The sequence below is a fragment of the Apium graveolens genome, chromosome 6 (genome assembly GCF_009905375.1).
Source record: "Apium graveolens cultivar Ventura chromosome 6, ASM990537v1, whole genome shotgun sequence".
Classification (NCBI taxonomy): Eukaryota; Viridiplantae; Streptophyta; class Magnoliopsida; order Apiales; family Apiaceae; genus Apium; species Apium graveolens.
The window spans coordinates 61,597,615-61,616,146 of NC_133652.1; the positions used below are offsets into that span (position 1 = coordinate 61,597,615).

Consider the following 18,532-nt stretch of genomic DNA (forward strand, 5'->3'; position numbering starts at 1 on the left):
TTTAATTTAGTAATGTCCTGTATGAAAATGATACACAGATAAATACGTTAAAGATTATATAACATTTACAAATAAGAATATAACTAAAAATATTATAATTGCATGCATAAAAAAACTCTAAAAAATAACCTGTGTCTCGAACGAGTTATTATGCTAGTTTTTTTATGAAAACTGAACTTGCTTACAATTACAACTCAACGACACTTTAAACCCACTTTAAATATTGACAAAATATTTGACTTATTTGATACATAATATTTTTAAATTTGATCGATGGTAAATAATTTTATAATTTTTATGCATAATCTTATGCTAATCCTTTTTTTAAAAGCTAATAATATATTTTAACAGTAGTTTTTAGTCCATTAAAAATGTTATAAATATTAATTAAACATAATAGATAAATAATAAAATGAGTTAAGCTTTGATCAAAACCACAAACCTGCACTGCCGCCTTGTGAGTGAGTCAATATGTTGTTTATATCATATTCCCAGTTTACAACGCCTTGTGTTCTGTTCTACCTGTAACTTACAGAAACACCTTGAACTTTCTACAACAACATATTTTATAATGTACACATTGCATTATCTGAAACGCCAACACCAACACAGTAAGTATTTTATTCATTTCAAGCATAATATCTTCAAGTTGTATTTACAATAACTAATTTTAATTTACTTGTTAAAACATTTCATTTCAAAATTTCAATACACTGCTCGAAACTTTATTGGTTATTGGGTTGAGCAGAGGGTGGAAGACAGAGAAATGGAGAGGGGTAGGGATGAGATTAGAGGGAAAGAACATATGACAAAGAGAGAGGAGCTTGGAGCATCTTCAACAAATATGATTAAACAACTTGGTATTAGTGGTGGTTTCAGTGAGTACCAGGTGACTCTCAGATGTTTATCTACCTTAAGTTCTTTATAATGTTATGAAAACAACTGCAAAATACTACCTATAACTGATTTGAGCGCTGAGATATGAACAAGTGATAGCAAACTTCTTTGCACAATCTTTGATTGTCTATTCTTATGGATGCTTGATTGCTTTGAGTATTTATAGACTTTAGAAAGTTGTTTGTTTCATATGCCATGCCACCTATATTCTTCTAGCAAACACTTTCTTACTTTTTAGGAGTTTTTCCAATTATATATGATACTTTTAAATGTTGTGTTTGGATCTTTGATAAAGTATTTTAATTTGACACACATATAATCTTTGTAATGTATGATACCACTACTGTGACTTGAACATACAGGGGTCTACACAAGAGAGAAGCATTTTCCCAACTCAGCTGCCTCTTCCGGTATATCCACCTGAGAAACTAAGCCAATATTCCCATTTAGACCTGCAGGAACATTCCGAAAACATTTCTATCCATTCTGAATCTCATAAGCTGCAGACAAGGCCTGATGATGCAGAGCGTGGTGAAGAGACACGAGGGTCATTACTAACGACAGCCCTGGATAGAGGTGGTGATGCATGTGAGGACTCCGCAACGGAATTAATGCCGGTATCTCCTGATGATGTTGTAAGTATAATTGGTCAAATCCCTTTTTGGAAAGCAAGAAGCACTATTGTCAAGTAAGTTTCCAATTCATAAACTCATATTTAAAGTAATGGTGACAACTCAAAACTACAGTCTATTATCTTTTTATCTATACACAGTATATGATCACTGCAACAAGGTTGATTTGTTTTTCAGTTTCTAAATTTATAAGGTGATTAAAAAATTTTACTTTGAAACCGTTCATTAATAAGACTGAGTAAAAAAAATTTGTCCACCCCTCTCTAGCCAAAATTTTCCAGCATGGAAGTATAATAGATGTTTTAGAAGTGCATAGATATGCATATTAATTTGCACAAATTCTGCATTATGTATATTACAGATCAAAAATTGTGACCACTAAGTCATACATATGTTGCATGATTGGGATCATCTGATCGACTTATATTAGTGATCAATCCTTATAGCGAGGTATCTTACTTTTCTGGAGTTTTAAATGAGTGTGCATATAATCAAATGATGTGTTTTATAGTTTCTTTCAAGGTACAAGAATATAATGATATAATTTGTTGCATACTTGTGTCTTTGTATATGTAGAATTGTTTTGGATCAGTAATACAATTGGAATGAACTTGCCAAGTGGAAATCTTGGTTTAGTATTTTAGAATGTGTGGTTCTATGTTAACAATTCAAAAACAGCATGATTTGCTTACTTATTCACTCGACTGTGGTTCTGTTTAAATCCTTGTTACTATCTGCAGTCAACAAAGATTATTTGCAGCTCAAGTGTTTGAGTTGCATAGGTTGATAAAGGTATGGTCGTCTTCAAAGCTTATTTGTTTTCAACTTAGATAATTAACCTAAGGCACATGTCAAAATTCTAATACAGGTGCAAAAGTTGATGGCTGAATCACCGGACATACTGTTTGAAGAAGGAGCTTATCTGGGAAATCCTCTGAAAACATCTGCTCAAAAGAATCTACGGTTGAATCATGAAGTTGAGCTTACATCTAACATTGATAAGCATGCAGTTGTTTATGAGAAAACCGATAAAAGGATTCAAAGCTTGGAAAAAGCTGTTGGGAAGACACCTGTATCATCTCCCCAAATTGATAATATAATGAAGTTTAGTCCATTCAAGAACAAAGTACATATGCCAAGCACTTGCAGTCTAATTCACTCGGGAGTTGGACAGCATGTGCTCCCTATCTCCCCAGCTTCTCTGTCCATTACTGGTTGGAATCCTAATCAACCGATTCAACACTTCATGGGTTTTCCTCACAATGCTATATCTGCGACTCAACAAGATGAGTTGGACAAAAGTTTTAATAGTTCAGATGATGATTTTGATTCTGAAGACCTTTCAATTTCAACTGACAAAAGTCCTAGCAGTCCTGATGATGATGAAGTGTGTGATAAAGAGACGCCTAGAATAGTGCCTCTGCTTCCCCCCGCCTCAGACTCCATAAACAAAATGAATGATCTCTGCAATGACCAAAGCATTTGTAACGTGCTAAATCAGAAGAGTGCAGTACATGCAGGCATGGAAAGCACTAGTATCCAACCAGCAGAAATATCCTCTTCTACTCCTATTCACAGGGAAGTTGAGCAGCCAGCAGTCTCTATCTTTCCGGTGTCTCCAGCAAATACTCTGGGGACACCAGAACAACCAAGTCCAGTCTTTAAGCTTCTTCCGCACAGTGCTAGATCTGCGACTCAATCATTATCACAAACTTCCCATTCTGGTCAGAAAACTTCAAAGGGAAAGCAGCATGATTGAGGAACATTAACGTCTACCCACCGTCTGCATCTTTTCAAGTTTTAGCAACGTTTGTTGTTTGATGAAACTTTGAGACTGTCGATTAATAACTGAGTATCAAGTACTTTGCTACTTTTTGTTTGTTAACAATTTTCAGGTTTTAGTTAGGATCTGTAATCGCACACTCTAATATTTACCCGAGAGCAAGCAGAATTCTCTGCAGAATAACGCTTCTGCCAACTATTACACTTCTCCACCATGAATTGTAACTGGGACCCTCTCTTCTAATTATGATAGGATTAGTTAAAACTTCAAATTTAAATCAACTAATCAAGAACTCAAGCAGGAACTTATGTGTGTGAATAATCTGATTCAGATACAACTGTAAATATCAAATAACAAACACAAAAACCTATATACAAACAAAATTGTGAGTATGAACAAGTCATGTAAGCATTAGTCAGGCAGACAAATTAATCAGCAAAAAACAATCCATTCTTCAATTTAAAAAATTCCTGACTACGTATATACATCATTATAAATCAAAAATCCAACCAAAAATAAAAAAATCAAGACAGGGTGCCTTATAAATTGCTCTCAGGTGTAGTAGCAGTAAGAGCTGTAGTTCTTGGGAGCAGCTTCTTGACAGTGTAACGTTTTAAATTCGCCACAGGATGAAGCATGAAGTTAAGTATCCTACTATTTGTTCTTCCGTTTTGCGAAAATTCTTCTTTCGTTACTAACATCAAATTTTCATCTTCTACATCTTCTTGAAATTTGGAATACCAGTCAGTATTATCATCAACATAGACACAAGGATCAGACGAGAACTCGTCCAGTCTTCGATTATATTCACACCAAAATCGAATTTTCGCTTCATAAAAAGCTTCTGCACCGGCTAAATCATTCCACATCATAACCTTGCAATCGCTATCAATGTGCTTCTTGGCTTCAACGAATTTCTCCCAAGCAAGACCACCTATTTTCACTGTAAATTCTCTTTCCCAAGCAGGTACATAAAATTTTGCATGCCGTGTACTCGATTCTCATGCATAAAATTTTGCATGCCGTGTACTCGATTCTCATGCAAATAATATCTTATTCCCACTGTCTCCATAATTTTTACTGTAAAATAATAATATGCAATATTATCTTAAGTGAACAGAGTAGTATCTTTTAAGTTCTGTCACTAATGAGTTTGTATTGTTAACAGAAGAGGCCAGCTGTATTTATGAAGATGTTGAAACTTGGGTTTCAAGTTTCAAGTCAAATATTTTTCCTTTCCTTCCTAGATTCGGTGTTGGAATTAGATTAGATAAACTTGGTTCGAATTCTTCTGGAAAAAGATAGAGATATTAATCTGTTTGTTTGAATCCTAATCATAATTCATATCCTACAGGCTCTAGAAATAAAGCAGAACTTTGTTAGGCAGAGTTAAAATTTCTACATGGAATAGAACATGAATGCCGTTTATGTGATGGTTTTTCAAAATATTATCAGAACATTAATTGTTTAAAAAAAAATTACATAACTTGATAGGATATTTTAAAACACTGGGTACTGAATTAAGACGTCTGACGATACGTGCGAAAAATCTACTGTAATTAATTACTGATTAGCATTTTTTTTAAATAATTATAACTATGTATGTAAAATAATGGATATTTTTCGCATGCAAATAACAGTTGGCCGCCCAACACAACAATGCTAGGCCCCCTCTCTTCTTTCCCGGCATTTCTATTCAACTCCATCTTCATCTGCTCTTTTTATTTATTTTTTCTTTAATAAAATCGAAATTTCTTAACAAAACTCGAAAAATCCTTTAAAGTTCTTCAATTTAATTTTTCATATCTACTAAGATAAGAACTCGGATTTTATAAAATTCAATTTTTAGATTTAAAATCTTTGATCAAACAACATATTAAAATTTAGTGTTATTATGAGATATTTGAATTTTGGGTCTTTTTTATTTTGTTGAGTTTAAGTTATTATTTGTGCGTTTAATTGTCTTCCTTTATGTGATGTGTCTCGATTTGTGCAATTTGGTGGTTGTGTTAAAAATAAATTTGATGATGTATGGAGAAATTTGGATATCTCATATCAACAACGCTTTCAGTATTTTTATAGTTGGTGTCCGGCAACTGGAACGGTGCAGCAAATGCATGTGCTCACTTCTCACAAAAAATATTTGTTCATAAAATGAGGCATTTAAACTAAGTTTAAGTTGTTGTAACTGAGTCCTCTGAATATTGCACTATTAATGAAATTAATGCGAGGGTCAATTATGAAAATACTGTTTTCGGGGGTGATGCATGCTGGATTGCTATGGGAAATCATTACATTCATTTTTAATTTTTAATTTTCTAAATATTTGTATTCTGAAAATGGCTAATTATTTAGTTTTATTTATTTTTAAACCTGATTGCATGATCACTTGAGGGTTTCTTTCGATCGTGTATCTTTCAAATTTTAATGAAAATCTGCTTTAATTTTTGGCAAAAAAATAATGGATTTTTAGTGATCAATCCCGAAAAAGCAACACACTTGAGTCGCATGTCGAGTCCTTGTGTGTCGGATAATTGGGCACATTTATCTTATGTGGGACACGTGGATTCCTTCACGATACAAATATAAAATTTTATCTTCATAAATTATAATCAAAATCTATTTTAGAAAATTAAATTTATAAATTTAAATATTCATGTCTATTAATTACTACAAAAGTATTAATTATCGTATTCATTTTTGCATAAACTAAAATTTTTTACTTATATTTTTGTATTTTAAATTAATAAATGATGCAATTAATTCATTTTTCATGTAATTTTTTATTTTGTTAATAGTTTTATTATTTTTAACATGAAATATATTATAATTTTTTGTTTATTATTTCCAAGTCCCCGCACCCGTATCCCTATATTATTATATTTGTCGAATTCTCGCATGGCCGCAATACGAACTCACACTTTCGTACCCGTTTCCTTGCGTCCTAGCTAATCCCCGTAGTGAAAGTAATAAATTTAACTCGGTTTTTTATGAATTTCGAATTTTTATTTTATTAAAAAATATTTAATAAATTATGTGTGCTTAAATACTTGCCTACTCAAGCATGTAATTATTGTATACTTTTTATTTCAACTATTTTTATCAAAATTCACACAGATTGTAGCAATAATTTGACTAAATTCTACTATATATATATATTAATAATGAATATTTATTTAAAATATAATTTTTATATAAACTAAATCATTTGTATTCATAATGAATATTTATTCACAGGAGATTTTCATGAAAAATAAAGCATTTACATATGTAATAAGTATTTTTATTTAGAATAGATTTTCATAAGAAATAACTCGGTGACAAAAGAATCATAACACATATATTATTGATATTTTAAAATAACATAATATTCACAGATTTTTCTAAAATTTGATTTATTTTTACTAATTTCACTAAACTAATCTAATAAAAACATATTTTTTATATTAGATAGCCCTTAGATGAACATCATATTATCCTTCACTTTTTTTAACTAGATTATATATATATATATAGAAAAATGATCAAATAATATATATATATATATATATATTAGTGAAATAATCTAAGAACAAAGAAGATATTTCTCCTATGAATTATGATGATTAATAATTTCTAATTTTGTCAATTAAAACCAAAAACAAAAAGTCCATCCAAACTGTCCAGAAATTGACAAGTCACTTTGAACGTTGTAGTGTCAAGTGTGTGTAATACAAGTGTATTGTGCGATGAAATAAGAATACTCGTTCTTTGAATTTTCTTAGATCTCTTCACCCCTTCTTTCTCTCTCAACCCTTTTAATCTCTCTCCAAACCCCTTTAACATCTCTCTCTCTCTCTGTGTCTCTCTCATTTTCACCTAGAAGCTAGAACCCACAAAGAACCCCGGACTGAATCAGTGTATCTAACTACATGTATCTCAGTATTTATCTACTAATGGTATGTTCGCTAGCTCTTGTTTTATTACTTTTTATTTAGCTGTATACATCTTCTGTGAATCCCAGTTAGACATGAAATGGTATCACCTGTTGAAATGTGCATAATTCGAATCGCTCTTGTTTACAATTTCAAAGTACCCAAATGGTAACTTTTGATTTTTTGCCTTGTGATGTAAGTGTAGTGGTGTGTAGTGGTGCCAATTTAGGAGCTCTGCAGTTTCGTGTTTTTAAACGTGTCAAATTGTTGTTTTTTAAAAACTTGCCAGATTTTGATTAAAATCTATGATCATAAATATGTATAAAGATAAGAATTCAGTTCAATTGAGTTGTTTCGGATTGTTTTTGTGCAATTGTGTTGACAATGGAGTTCGACTGGTGTTCCAGGCACCTAGGTGCAGTATAAGTATTTAAATTTTGTAATTCTTCAAGAGTAAAGGTTCTATCTTTTGAAATACTGTTGGTTGTTTTGACAGTGCATGTAAGGGTGGCACTGAATTTTATTTATTAGGGAAGTAGGACTGGCTATGTTTGGTGAGATTATATAAGGTTTGTTCAAGATGTACTCAAGAATTTCGCCATTGGAGGAAAGCAAAGATGGTTTTGTTACAAGTAGGACGAACCAATCGAGGGTGCCACACAGGATGCTTCAGTTTCTTGTATTGTTTCTGGTTATGTGTGTCACATTTTCGGTTGTTAGTGTATACCTGATTCGGCACTTTGGAGCTCAGAACATAGTAGCAGCCACCGGACTGAAGACAAATATATTTCAATGTGTTGAAGAAGCTAATACTAGTTTAGCTCGATGGACCAAGGCCCCGTCTAATTTGCTACATACTATGAGCGATAAAGAACTTTTCTGGTTAGCATCGCTGGTGCCTCGTAGGAAAGAGTATCCGTTTACTAGAGTACCGAAGATTGCATTCATGTTCTTGACAAAGGGGCCACTGCCATTGGCACCTCTTTGGGAGAGGTTTTTCAGTGGACATGATAGACGATATTCCATATATATTCATTCACTTCCGTCGTTTGTACCAAATTTTCCATCTTCATCTGTCTTTTACAAGAGACAGATACCAAGTGAGGTATGTTTCAACCATTCTTCTCCGTAAGCTTATATTGTTGATTGTTCTACATTGATTGAATACAATGCATAATTAATTAGTTTTGACTTGTTTTTTGTTAGTAGACTAATAGTTGAATGTAATTTTCGTGACAAACATGAGTCATGACAAAGAGGATTTGAGACAATGAAGAACGAGCGAGAAATGCTTTTCTCCAAAACCCCTTTTGACATGTGAAAAATAATAAGACATGCCGACATTGTGATTTACTTTATTATTGTGCCTTTTTTCTGATCTTGTTAGTAAGTTTGACACTGAAATCTTACTGACTGGTCATGTAAGTGAAGAATATTACCTCAACCCCCCCCCCCCCAGGAGGCATGCCAATGGCTACTCTAACCAATTTAGTAACGATTCTAACAAAACTGTTGAATTGGTGATGCCTTTAGAAACTTAAAAACAAACAATAATAACTAATCGCTATTTGTAATAACTATACTGATTCATGCTTGAGGTGATTAAAAAAAGCAAATCAAATATTCTTTTTATTAAAATCTACTAAAGGGATGGTGTCCTAATGGTCCCATATTGACTCCGCTCTAGTGAGAGGCAGATGTCCGTGGTCATCTAAATTTTGAAATTTATCTTATAAATTTAAATTTAATATGCTTTTTATCTTATAAATTTAAATTTAATATGCTTTTTATGTCATACCTAGCTTTAATAGTAAGAAAAATTTTGTATAGGCTCGATTCAGATTCGAGTCTTAATAAAATTATAGCTTTCTAATGTTATATCTTAACATAAGAAATATTTATATTCGGGTAGCTCTAATTTATAGTTTGTTAGAATTGTTTTCTTTCCTCACTTATTTTTTAAAGTTTATTAGAATCGTTTTCTTTCCTCACTTATGTTTTAAAGTTTAGTACTGATTTTTTTTTTTACTTAGCCCTCGATGACTTTAATTTTTGGAAAATTTACAAAATTCTTAGAGTACAACCATGATTCTGATGTTATTGTAGTTGCTGCTTTAAAATTCTTAAATTATTAGTTTTAAGTCCTGCTCCGAAACTCAGAATAATTTTTTTGACAGGTCATTTTTATGATTTCCTAGTGTTCTAGACAATATCGCCGTGGTCCTTTTATCCCTTACTATTTAGTTCCCTTGTCTTTTCTTGTTTGGCATACTAGTTACTAAAAGCATAATGGAATGCTTAGATTTAGTCTTGTAGATGAAGGAAGCTCCTATTTGCATTCATCAAATTAGTTGTAAATTGCTTCAAGTTGTTTTAGGTGGAAAATAGCATACGTGCATTTAGTATTACATGCTTTACAAGTTAACAGCCATGATATTAATGCCGAACACGTAGAATGTCGGGGTGCTCTAACTGTGGACTTAAACATTATTACACAAGTGTAAAAGTATGGAAAGTTATACCTTTGTTGTGTGTGTGGCGAATATTCATGCATGATAGAAGTATCTGTTCCATCCATTTAGTAACTGGCAGTTTGTTCTTTAATTTTTGGTTAGACTGCTTTTGAAATGACTTTTATGTATCATCGGAATTCTATATAATAAAAAATTTCAGAGAGATATTAACCAATAATCACTCCAAAAATAAATAAAAATATGTCACTTCCAGAATAGTCCTGACTCCTGAGGCAATGTGTACTATTTACTGCCTGTTAATTCTGTTCAGCAATTTTTTGGCATTACAATTCCACAGAATAGCATTAAATGATGTGCTTGGTCTAGTATATAAATTTCTTTACACAGCAACTGGTGTGTTTTATAACAAATTTTGTACTTGTACAGTACTCAATTGTGCTGCATGGTTGTCCAGAATTTTCATAGATAGTGAGTGATTTTGTATCTTATATTGCTCAGGTTGCAGAATGGGGTAAGATGAGTATGTGTGATGCTGAGAGAAGACTTCTTGCAAATGCATTACTTGATGTCTCAAATGAATGGTTTGTTCTCCTTTCAGAGTCGTGCATTCCGCTCTACAATTTCAGTGTCATCTACCACTACATCAAAAAATCTAAATATAGCTTCATTGGTGCATTTGATGACCCCGGGCCATTTGGGAGAGGACGGTATAATTATATGATGGCACCTGAAGTAGAGATTAGCCACTGGCGTAAAGGGTCACAATGGTTTGAAATCAACAGGAAGCTAGCAATTTACATAGTTGAGGACACAACATTTTATCCAAAATTCACTGATTTCTGCAAACCAGCCTGTTATGTTGATGAGCATTACTTTCCGACCATGCTGACAATTCGAGCACCAAATATGCTAGCAAATAGAAGTGTCACTTGGACGGACTGGTCAAGGGGTGGAGCTCACCCTGCTACCTTTGGCAGAGGTGACATTACAGAGGAATTCATGAAGAAAATATATGAAGGTGGTGAATGCCTTTATAACGACCGTAACTCTTCGGTTTGTGTCCTTTTTGCTAGAAAATTCGCTCCAAGTACACTGGAACCTCTCCTCTTATTAGCACCAAAGGTTTTGGGATTTTGAGAAACAGATTTCAAATTAAATTGATAGTTGGCATTTAAAATTGTGGGTAAAAAATCCTTATTAGCTCAGCTCTGTTTAATGTTTTTTTGGTAGACGTTCATAATTAGAACAAAATAGCAGGTATAGTCTTTTGTGCAAACATCTTTGCTGGTGTTGAGAAAAGTTGGTTCCAACCAAAATTGACATATCCTCGGTAGGATCTCAAAAACATGAGATGTATGTAGATTTCCTGACCTTTTTCATCCCATTTAAAAGTCTGATGTACATGATGTTACATAGGCGTGTTATGTGCATTTATTAAGAAGTTACTGATAATGTAGTAGTGACCTCTGCTTATCAACACAATGAAGACCATATTGGGCTTTTGGTTAGCTATGAGTGAGCTGAAGATATTCGACCCTTCAAAATGAATAATTCAGCATGCTCTTTGGGACCATCAAAGGTAAGCGTGCCCTCTAGTTCCACCACTATGAGGACATAGTCCCATCCACCAAGCAATTATCACAGTTGGTGAAAACTTATTCATTGGATTCTTACTTGAGCGATTAGAGATATTGATGCTTTGATGGAGATGAATTACCGGTCCAGCCTTCTTATAGCGATCTCCCATTTAGCATCTTGTTTTCAATTCCCTTTCCAATTTCGATAGCAATTGATCTAACAAATGGCATAGTTGACTTGTGCCTGACAAATAAGTTGATATAGGGCTGTTCACGAACCGAGCTGTTCGTGAACAAACTCGAGCTCGGCTCGTTAACGACCTCGAGCTCGAACTCGAACAGAAAAATGTGTTCGTTAAGCAAATCGAGCTTGAGCCGAGCTTTGGGTTGTTCGGCTCGAACTCGGCTCGGCTCGAACTTGCTCGTTAAAATTCAAAAAAAATCTAATATATCCTAAATATTTTTATATAGGTATGATTTATTTTTTAAAAATCCGACTTCACTGTTTTTTTTATCTTCCAACGATCATTTTGCATACCATATGTGATATATTTTGACGTAATTTAGATATTTTATATTTTAGTTTCTAATTTTAAAATGTGGCTTCATAATTATATTTTAGTTAAGATTTTTTTAAAAATATTTTTCATCAATCCAACTGTATGGATGTCATAAAATATATATTTTAATGATATAACCAAAGTTTCACATCAAAAACAATTCTATTTGATTTTCTATTTTATGGTCGAGCATTAGTTTGACTATTAACGCTAACTAGTGTTTAGTACGGATATGTTGTTTCGATTATTTTAAAAATACTTTATATTGATCCAACCGTATGGATGTCATAAAATATATATTTTATTGATATAACCAAAGTTTTAGATCAAAATAATTTTATTTGGTTTGCTATTTTAATAGTCAAACATTAGTTTGACTAGTCTTGGTAACTAATGTTTAGTCTTGTATTGATGTCTCGATTTATTTAAAATTATTTTTAATTGATCCAACCGTATGAATATCATAAAATATATATTTTATTGATATAATTAAAGTTTTAGATCAAAATAATTTTATTTGGTTTGCTATTTTAATAGTCAAATATTAGTTTTACCGGTCTTGGTAACTAATGTTTAGTCTTGTATTGGTGTCTCGATTTATTAAAAATTATTTTTAATTGATCCAACCGTATGGATGTCAAAATAAATATATTTTAATGATAAACCAAAGTTTCAAATCAAAATAATTTTATTTGATTTGTTATTTTAGCAGTCAAGTATTAATTTGACTATTACCGCTAACTAGTGTTTAGTCCTGATTTGTTGTTTTGATTATTTTAAAAATACTTTATATTGATCCAACCGTATGGATGTCATAATATATATTTTATTAATATAAACAAAGTTACAGATTAAAATAATTTTATTTGGTTTGCTATTTTAACATTCAAACATTAGTTTGACTAGTACTAGTAACTAGTGTTGTGTTTAATCCTGTATTAGTATCTCGACTTGTTTAAAATTATTTCTAATTGATCCAACCGTATGGATGTCAAAATAAATATATTTTAATGATATAATCAAATTTTCAGATTAAAATAATTTTATTTGGTTTGTTATTTTAACAATCAAGTATTAGTTTGACTATTACCGTTAACTAGTGGTTAGTCCTGATTCGTTGTTTTGATTATTTTAAAAATATTTTATATTAATCCAACCGTATGGATGTCATTATATATACATTTTATTGATATAACCAAAGTTACAGATCAAAATAATTTTATTTGGTTTGCTATTTTAACAGTCAAATTATTACTTTGACTAGTACTAGTAACTAGTGTTTAGTCCTGTATTAGTATCTCGACTTGTTTAAAATTATTTCTAATTGATCCAACCGTATGGATGTCAAAATAAATTTATTTTAATGATATAACCAAATTTTCAGACCAAAATAATTTTATTTGGTTTGTTATTTTAACAGTCAAGTAGTAGTTTGACTATTACCACTAACTAGTGTTTAGTCATTAATTGGTGTTTCGATTTTTTTAAAAATATTTTCCCTCAATCCAATCGTATGGATGTCAAGATATATATATTTTAGTGATATAACCAAATTTAAAAAAAAAAAAATTATTTGATAATTTATTTTCACAGTCAAACATCGGTTGACCAAAATTTTTTCTGGCTGAACTCGGGTCGGCTCGTTTATGTTCGCGAACAAGCTCGTGTTCGGCTCGTTAGTTAACGAGGTCGAGCTCGAACACGATTTTTGTTCGATAAGAAAGCTCGGCTCGGCTCGGCTCGGCTCGGTTCGTCAGAAAAAAAATTAAAGCTCGGCTCTGTTCGATCAAAACTCGGCTCGGCTCGTAAACAGCCCATCCTATAATATGGAGCCCATTTCCGAAAGTATTTACAAACATGATATCCCTTTTTTCATCAACTCAACTACAATGCATATAAACCCTTGCGTGATGGGCTAAATTCATATGCACAAGTTACTAAATTTGTGGAATGAGTACAGGTGGGGAGGGGAAGACCCTAAATTGACGACTAACTTGATCAGCAACACAAAACTTCACAAAATCGAACACTTTAAACCATAACACGAAATCACCAAGTCAGGAACTCTCACACTACAACTACTCCTTGGAAACCTTGAGCACTGCAAGTCCCTTGCTTATTGAAGTTGCTTGAGTACCTAATCAAACAAAACGAAAACAATAACTAAATCTATGCACTACTACAAGCAACGGATACAAAGTGTAAGCTAGTATAAGTAGCAAGAGTATCTCCAACCTACATGACTTGTTAGCAATATCACTAAAAAATTATCACTCCAATCATCATGTTAAGTATAATTATAGTTATTCTGTTTTGATCTTCCAAATGTATTGAATCATGGATGAAATATAGATATACTTTGAAACACATCCAACCCATCTTTTTTCTTTCTCTTCCTCTTTCCTTCTCTCTCCAAGTACAAATATATGTTTTTATCTCTCATTTTCTTTTGATAATAATAATAATAAAAAAATATTATTTTTTAAAGTATAACTCACCATTATAACTAATACTGTTAGAGTACACTATCTCTCCTTTAGAGATGCCTACTATGCTTGTATCCATGATTATTTTTTGAAAAACATCCATTGTATTTGAAACATTTTTGTAAAAATCCCTTCTATTTTTTATTTTTATTTTTTTAATATTACCATATTTTGAAAAATATTTACGAAAATATCTTTCAGAACTTTGCAACCATATTTGAAACTAAAATAAATCAAAATTGTAATTTTAAAATTTAGTAATTAAAATAATTTTTGGTTGCAGATTATGTTGGTTAACAAGTTGCACTAAAAAATCATATGCAATCTACGATGCAACCAAAAGTATAATTTAATTATTCTTAAAAATTGAAAAAAAATATTGCATTTAGTTGACATTATTTGCAAAAGGTATTTTTACAAATATTTTAAAAAATGCTAAAATTGCAAAAAAAATATATTTAAAAAGTGATATTTTGGTAAATTCCCTTCTAAAAATCCTAGATTTTGATGATTAATTCCACAAAATATTTGATGGATTTAATTTTTAAATTTAATTTTTTTAATCTGATTTATCGTTCTCAATTTTCTTGATCAAAGTGATTCTAATAAATTACTTAAATTAGAATAATTTATTAGTTAAATTTGAAAATTATAAAATTATTATAAATATATATTAGTTAATATTAACATCAAATTCGTGCAATAAATGGACGTTGTTGATACTTAATATCTGTTGTTTATATTTAATAAATATAAATTTGATGATATTTTAAGAATGATATAGCACCAAAAACAAATATTATATAATTATAATCTAATTTAAGTATATATAATATTTAACTAAGACCAAATAGACTAAATTAAAACATGTTTAATAAGTTAGACTAGTACACGGTGGTATGACTGGAATATGAAATCATTGTGCGCCATGTTTTTAATATTATTGATTAGTTGATGTTGTTAATTAATATATGCTTTTTGAACCTAAAATTATTATTGATTATTGAATATTGTTATTGGATTCGAACATGAGATCATTATTTAGAATAATTATATTTTTAAATTTAATTTATTCTAGTTAACCTTTTTGAAAGATCTAATGATTATGGTTATAATTGAAAGGGAAAATTATGAAACCAAAACAAAAACTCCTATTTATCCCCTGTTATATTTATTATAGTTAGGATATAAGTGATAAAAAGACTCATAATAATATATTAAAATATTTTTATTAGTTAATAAATAACAAACATACTCATAATAATATATTAGATATTTTTACTCATCTTAACTCTTTTACAACTTTATCCGTACAAATAATTTTTTAAGTATTAGTTTTTTCATATCTTAGGTTACACTAACATAATAACCTGCATAATAACAAGGCTAAGCCATTTTGACAGCCCTAAGATCAAGTTGTATGATAATCAATATTTATATTTTTGTAATTGTATTCCTTGAGTCTGTAAACATGTTCAGTAGATTAGACTGGGGGATTTTTCTGTGAACAGTTTCAAACTAAGGAATAAACTCTGGAAAAAGATCAAGTCATGATCATGCCTCAGAGAAAAGATGTAGAATCTTGGAGTTGAATAATGTTGTTCTATGAAAAATGTTTTAAGTCAAGATATCGACAAGTTACAGATCTAGGTATATCGAGAAGTAATTCGAGAAGTCCAAAATGACTTATAGAGAAGTCTTAGAGATATTGACGAGTCAAATGAAGATATAGATAACTGAAGATATCGACAAGTCATTTCTGCTTGTAGAGATCTTAGAGATATCAATAAGTCAAATGAAGATGTAGAGAACTAGAGATATCGACAAGTCATTTCTGCATATAGAGATCCTAGAGATATCGACAAGTCAAATGAAGATGTAGAGAACTGAAGATATCGACAAGTATTTCTCATATAGAAATCTCAGAGATATCAATAAATCAAATTGTGTATATAGAGATCTCAGAGATATCGACAAGTCAATTCCACATGTAGAGATCTCTGACATGTCGACAAGTCATTTTACATGCAAAGATCAAGAGACCTCAACAAGTCAAATATACCTATAGAGAACTCAAGATATCGATAAGTTTTTGTTAAGTTTTTGTTAAGTTTTTGTTTGAGTCTTATCTTGCAGGTGCCTTGACTGCTAATCTTATCCTGTACTTGGACGTCCTCAATGAGTTTTGGAACTCAGTTGTGGTTAACACTGTTGTGAATGAGAATCAAGCAGTGTCCTTGGTGGTAAACTGTTTAATTCAGGGTAAATAAGTGGAATTTGATGTATCAACCTTGTCAGCTTGAACAAAAAGCATCTCAGGAGGGAATGGTCTTTCTTGTTTGATTCAGTTGTTAGAGCCTTCACCTGCAGAAAGATCGGGTATGATGATATATCCAGTGTGGTCCAAAAGCTGGTGTTCTTCATGGCTCACAACAGGCACATTAATGTGGGGCTATTGATCCTGGAAGAATTCAACAATAGGCTCACAATGCCATTGGTCAACATAGGTAAAGAATTTTTCTTTCCTAGGTTTATTATGTCTATTTTAAATCATAAAGTTACAAACATACATTTACTTGATGGTATTGATATAATTAAAATAGGCAATTGTAAAAAAGTGTCCAAAATTTTATATGGGTCATCAGTTACAAATAATAAGGTGGAGGTAGGTCTAAATATCATTAACTTTATGTTGGAGAAATTTAGAACGTACCCCTACCTTATGCCTGACATGAGATCCAGTACAATATCTTATTCAGTTATGGCTCCTGCACCTGTAGCAATAGAAATACAGGATAACCAACATGATCCTTCCACAACAGAGACCAATTCTTCATTACCTTTAGAAGCTATGGAACCAACCACTTTATCCTCTCAACAGGGTGGAGTGAGTAAAAAGAAGAAAAAGAATGCACCCCTGACTATAATTTCTGAGAGTGGTGAGGAACAAACATAATTAGAGTCTAACATGGTCATAAAGCCAAAGAAGACAAAGAAAGTTGAGTTGACCACTCAAGTCACCACCTCTGCATTTTTCCCAATAAGATGCAGTTGTAATAGAAGGAAATAAACAGACTCTAGAGACATCTTCTCAATAAGGTGTTTCTATTGAATCAAGCATTCTCCCAAATGCAATCTGTAAAGAGTCTGTACCCTAACTTAAGCACTCTCAAGTTGGTGATAGAAGAAATTTGGTTGGCACACACCAAGCGAGCACATCATTTAAAACTCCCTCATTTACTCAGGGAGAATTTCCAACACTCAATTCTGATCTCACAAATATCATTTCACAAATTTCTTCATCTTATAATGAAAAACTTGAATCCTCATCTCAAGTTTTGCCAAAATTAAGTGACATAGTTCAAGAAACTGTGATCATCACCTAGGCACTACATTCAGTTGGTGAGAGGCTACATGTTGGGGTAAACCTTGATGACACCAACACAAATACATGAGTTTTGTCAGTTTTAACTGAATACCCTGTGCAAGATACTATAGCACTTCATATGCCCAACATTCTTCATAGATTGACAGGTTTGAGGGTAGTCCACTTGAGGGGGAGCTACCTAAATCCTCTCCAATTCAATTGGAGGTTCCTCTAACAGGGCAACTCCCCTCACAACCCTGGCTGATATTGCTCAGACAATTGAAGCTGGGAGTACAATTGTCAATCATCCAGTCATTTAGGAGGCAAGTATAGCACATTTAAGTTCCAGTTCCTTGCAAGAGGAACAAGGGTTTGAGGCTACGGTACATAATAGTAACCTAATCAACTCCCCTCCAATTCAAATAGAGGTTCCCACTAGTGGTGAACAACACACCATCATAACCACATCTCAAGTTGTGAGTTCAACTGTGACTCATGTCACAAGTCCAGTTACCACCCCTATCCCAAATACCTCAAACACAACAGACCAGCCTTCTACCTCCAACATCAACCCTCAATCCTCTCACCTCATAGCTCAATGGATGCAAAATGCTCAAGCCCAACCTATAACTGTTAATGACCTTTTGGTTGAGCAACTTGCAGGCCTAGCTAATATCACCTAACAACTCATCACTACAGATATGTCAAACCAAGACTATCAAGCAATACTACTTTCTTACAAGGAGGATGTTGAAGAGCAACATGAGAAAATTTCAGATGAAGCAGATGGTAATATGGATGCATGGCTTTACAAGGACTTTACCACAACTATGGAGGAGGCC

General features: G+C 32.1%; 2 protein-coding genes across 2 annotated transcripts; both read left to right on the plus strand.

The window, feature by feature from the left end:
* Window positions 1–602: 602 nt before the first annotated feature.
* Window positions 603–3,535, plus strand: LOC141667698 (uncharacterized). Its single transcript, XM_074474295.1, has 4 exons — window positions 603–889; window positions 1,260–1,585; window positions 2,270–2,321; window positions 2,398–3,535. The coding sequence occupies exons 1-4, from the start codon at window positions 767–769 to the stop codon at window positions 3,286–3,288; spliced, it is 1,392 nt and encodes a 463-aa protein (XP_074330396.1). The 5' UTR covers window positions 603–766; the 3' UTR covers window positions 3,289–3,535.
* Window positions 3,536–7,015: 3,480 nt separating this feature from the next.
* LOC141667931 (glycosyltransferase BC10-like) lies at window positions 7,016–11,448 on the plus strand. The gene is made up of 3 exons (XM_074474578.1): window positions 7,016–7,250; window positions 7,723–8,331; window positions 10,199–11,448. Exons 2-3 carry the CDS (start codon window positions 7,807–7,809, stop codon window positions 10,835–10,837), a joined length of 1,164 nt encoding a protein of 387 aa, XP_074330679.1. The 5' UTR covers window positions 7,016–7,250; window positions 7,723–7,806; the 3' UTR covers window positions 10,838–11,448.
* The last annotated feature ends 7,084 nt before the right edge of the window (window positions 11,449–18,532 follow it).

Bases quoted from the DNA above. Each gene is read 5' to 3' on its own strand.
- LOC141667698 (XM_074474295.1), top strand. From the start codon at position 767: ATGGAGAGGGGTAGGGATGAGATTAGAGGGAAAGAACATATGACAAAG. The intron at 1,586-2,269 runs GTAAGTTTCCAA...TACTATCTGCAG, and splicing joins GCAAGAAGCACTATTGTCAA to TCAACAAAGATTATTTGCAG. The intron at 2,322-2,397 runs GTATGGTCGTCT...ATTCTAATACAG, and splicing joins AGTTGCATAGGTTGATAAAG to GTGCAAAAGTTGATGGCTGA.
- LOC141667931 (XM_074474578.1), top strand. From the start codon at position 7,807: ATGTACTCAAGAATTTCGCCATTGGAGGAAAGCAAAGATGGTTTTGTT. The intron at 8,332-10,198 runs GTATGTTTCAAC...TATATTGCTCAG, and splicing joins AGAGACAGATACCAAGTGAG to GTTGCAGAATGGGGTAAGAT.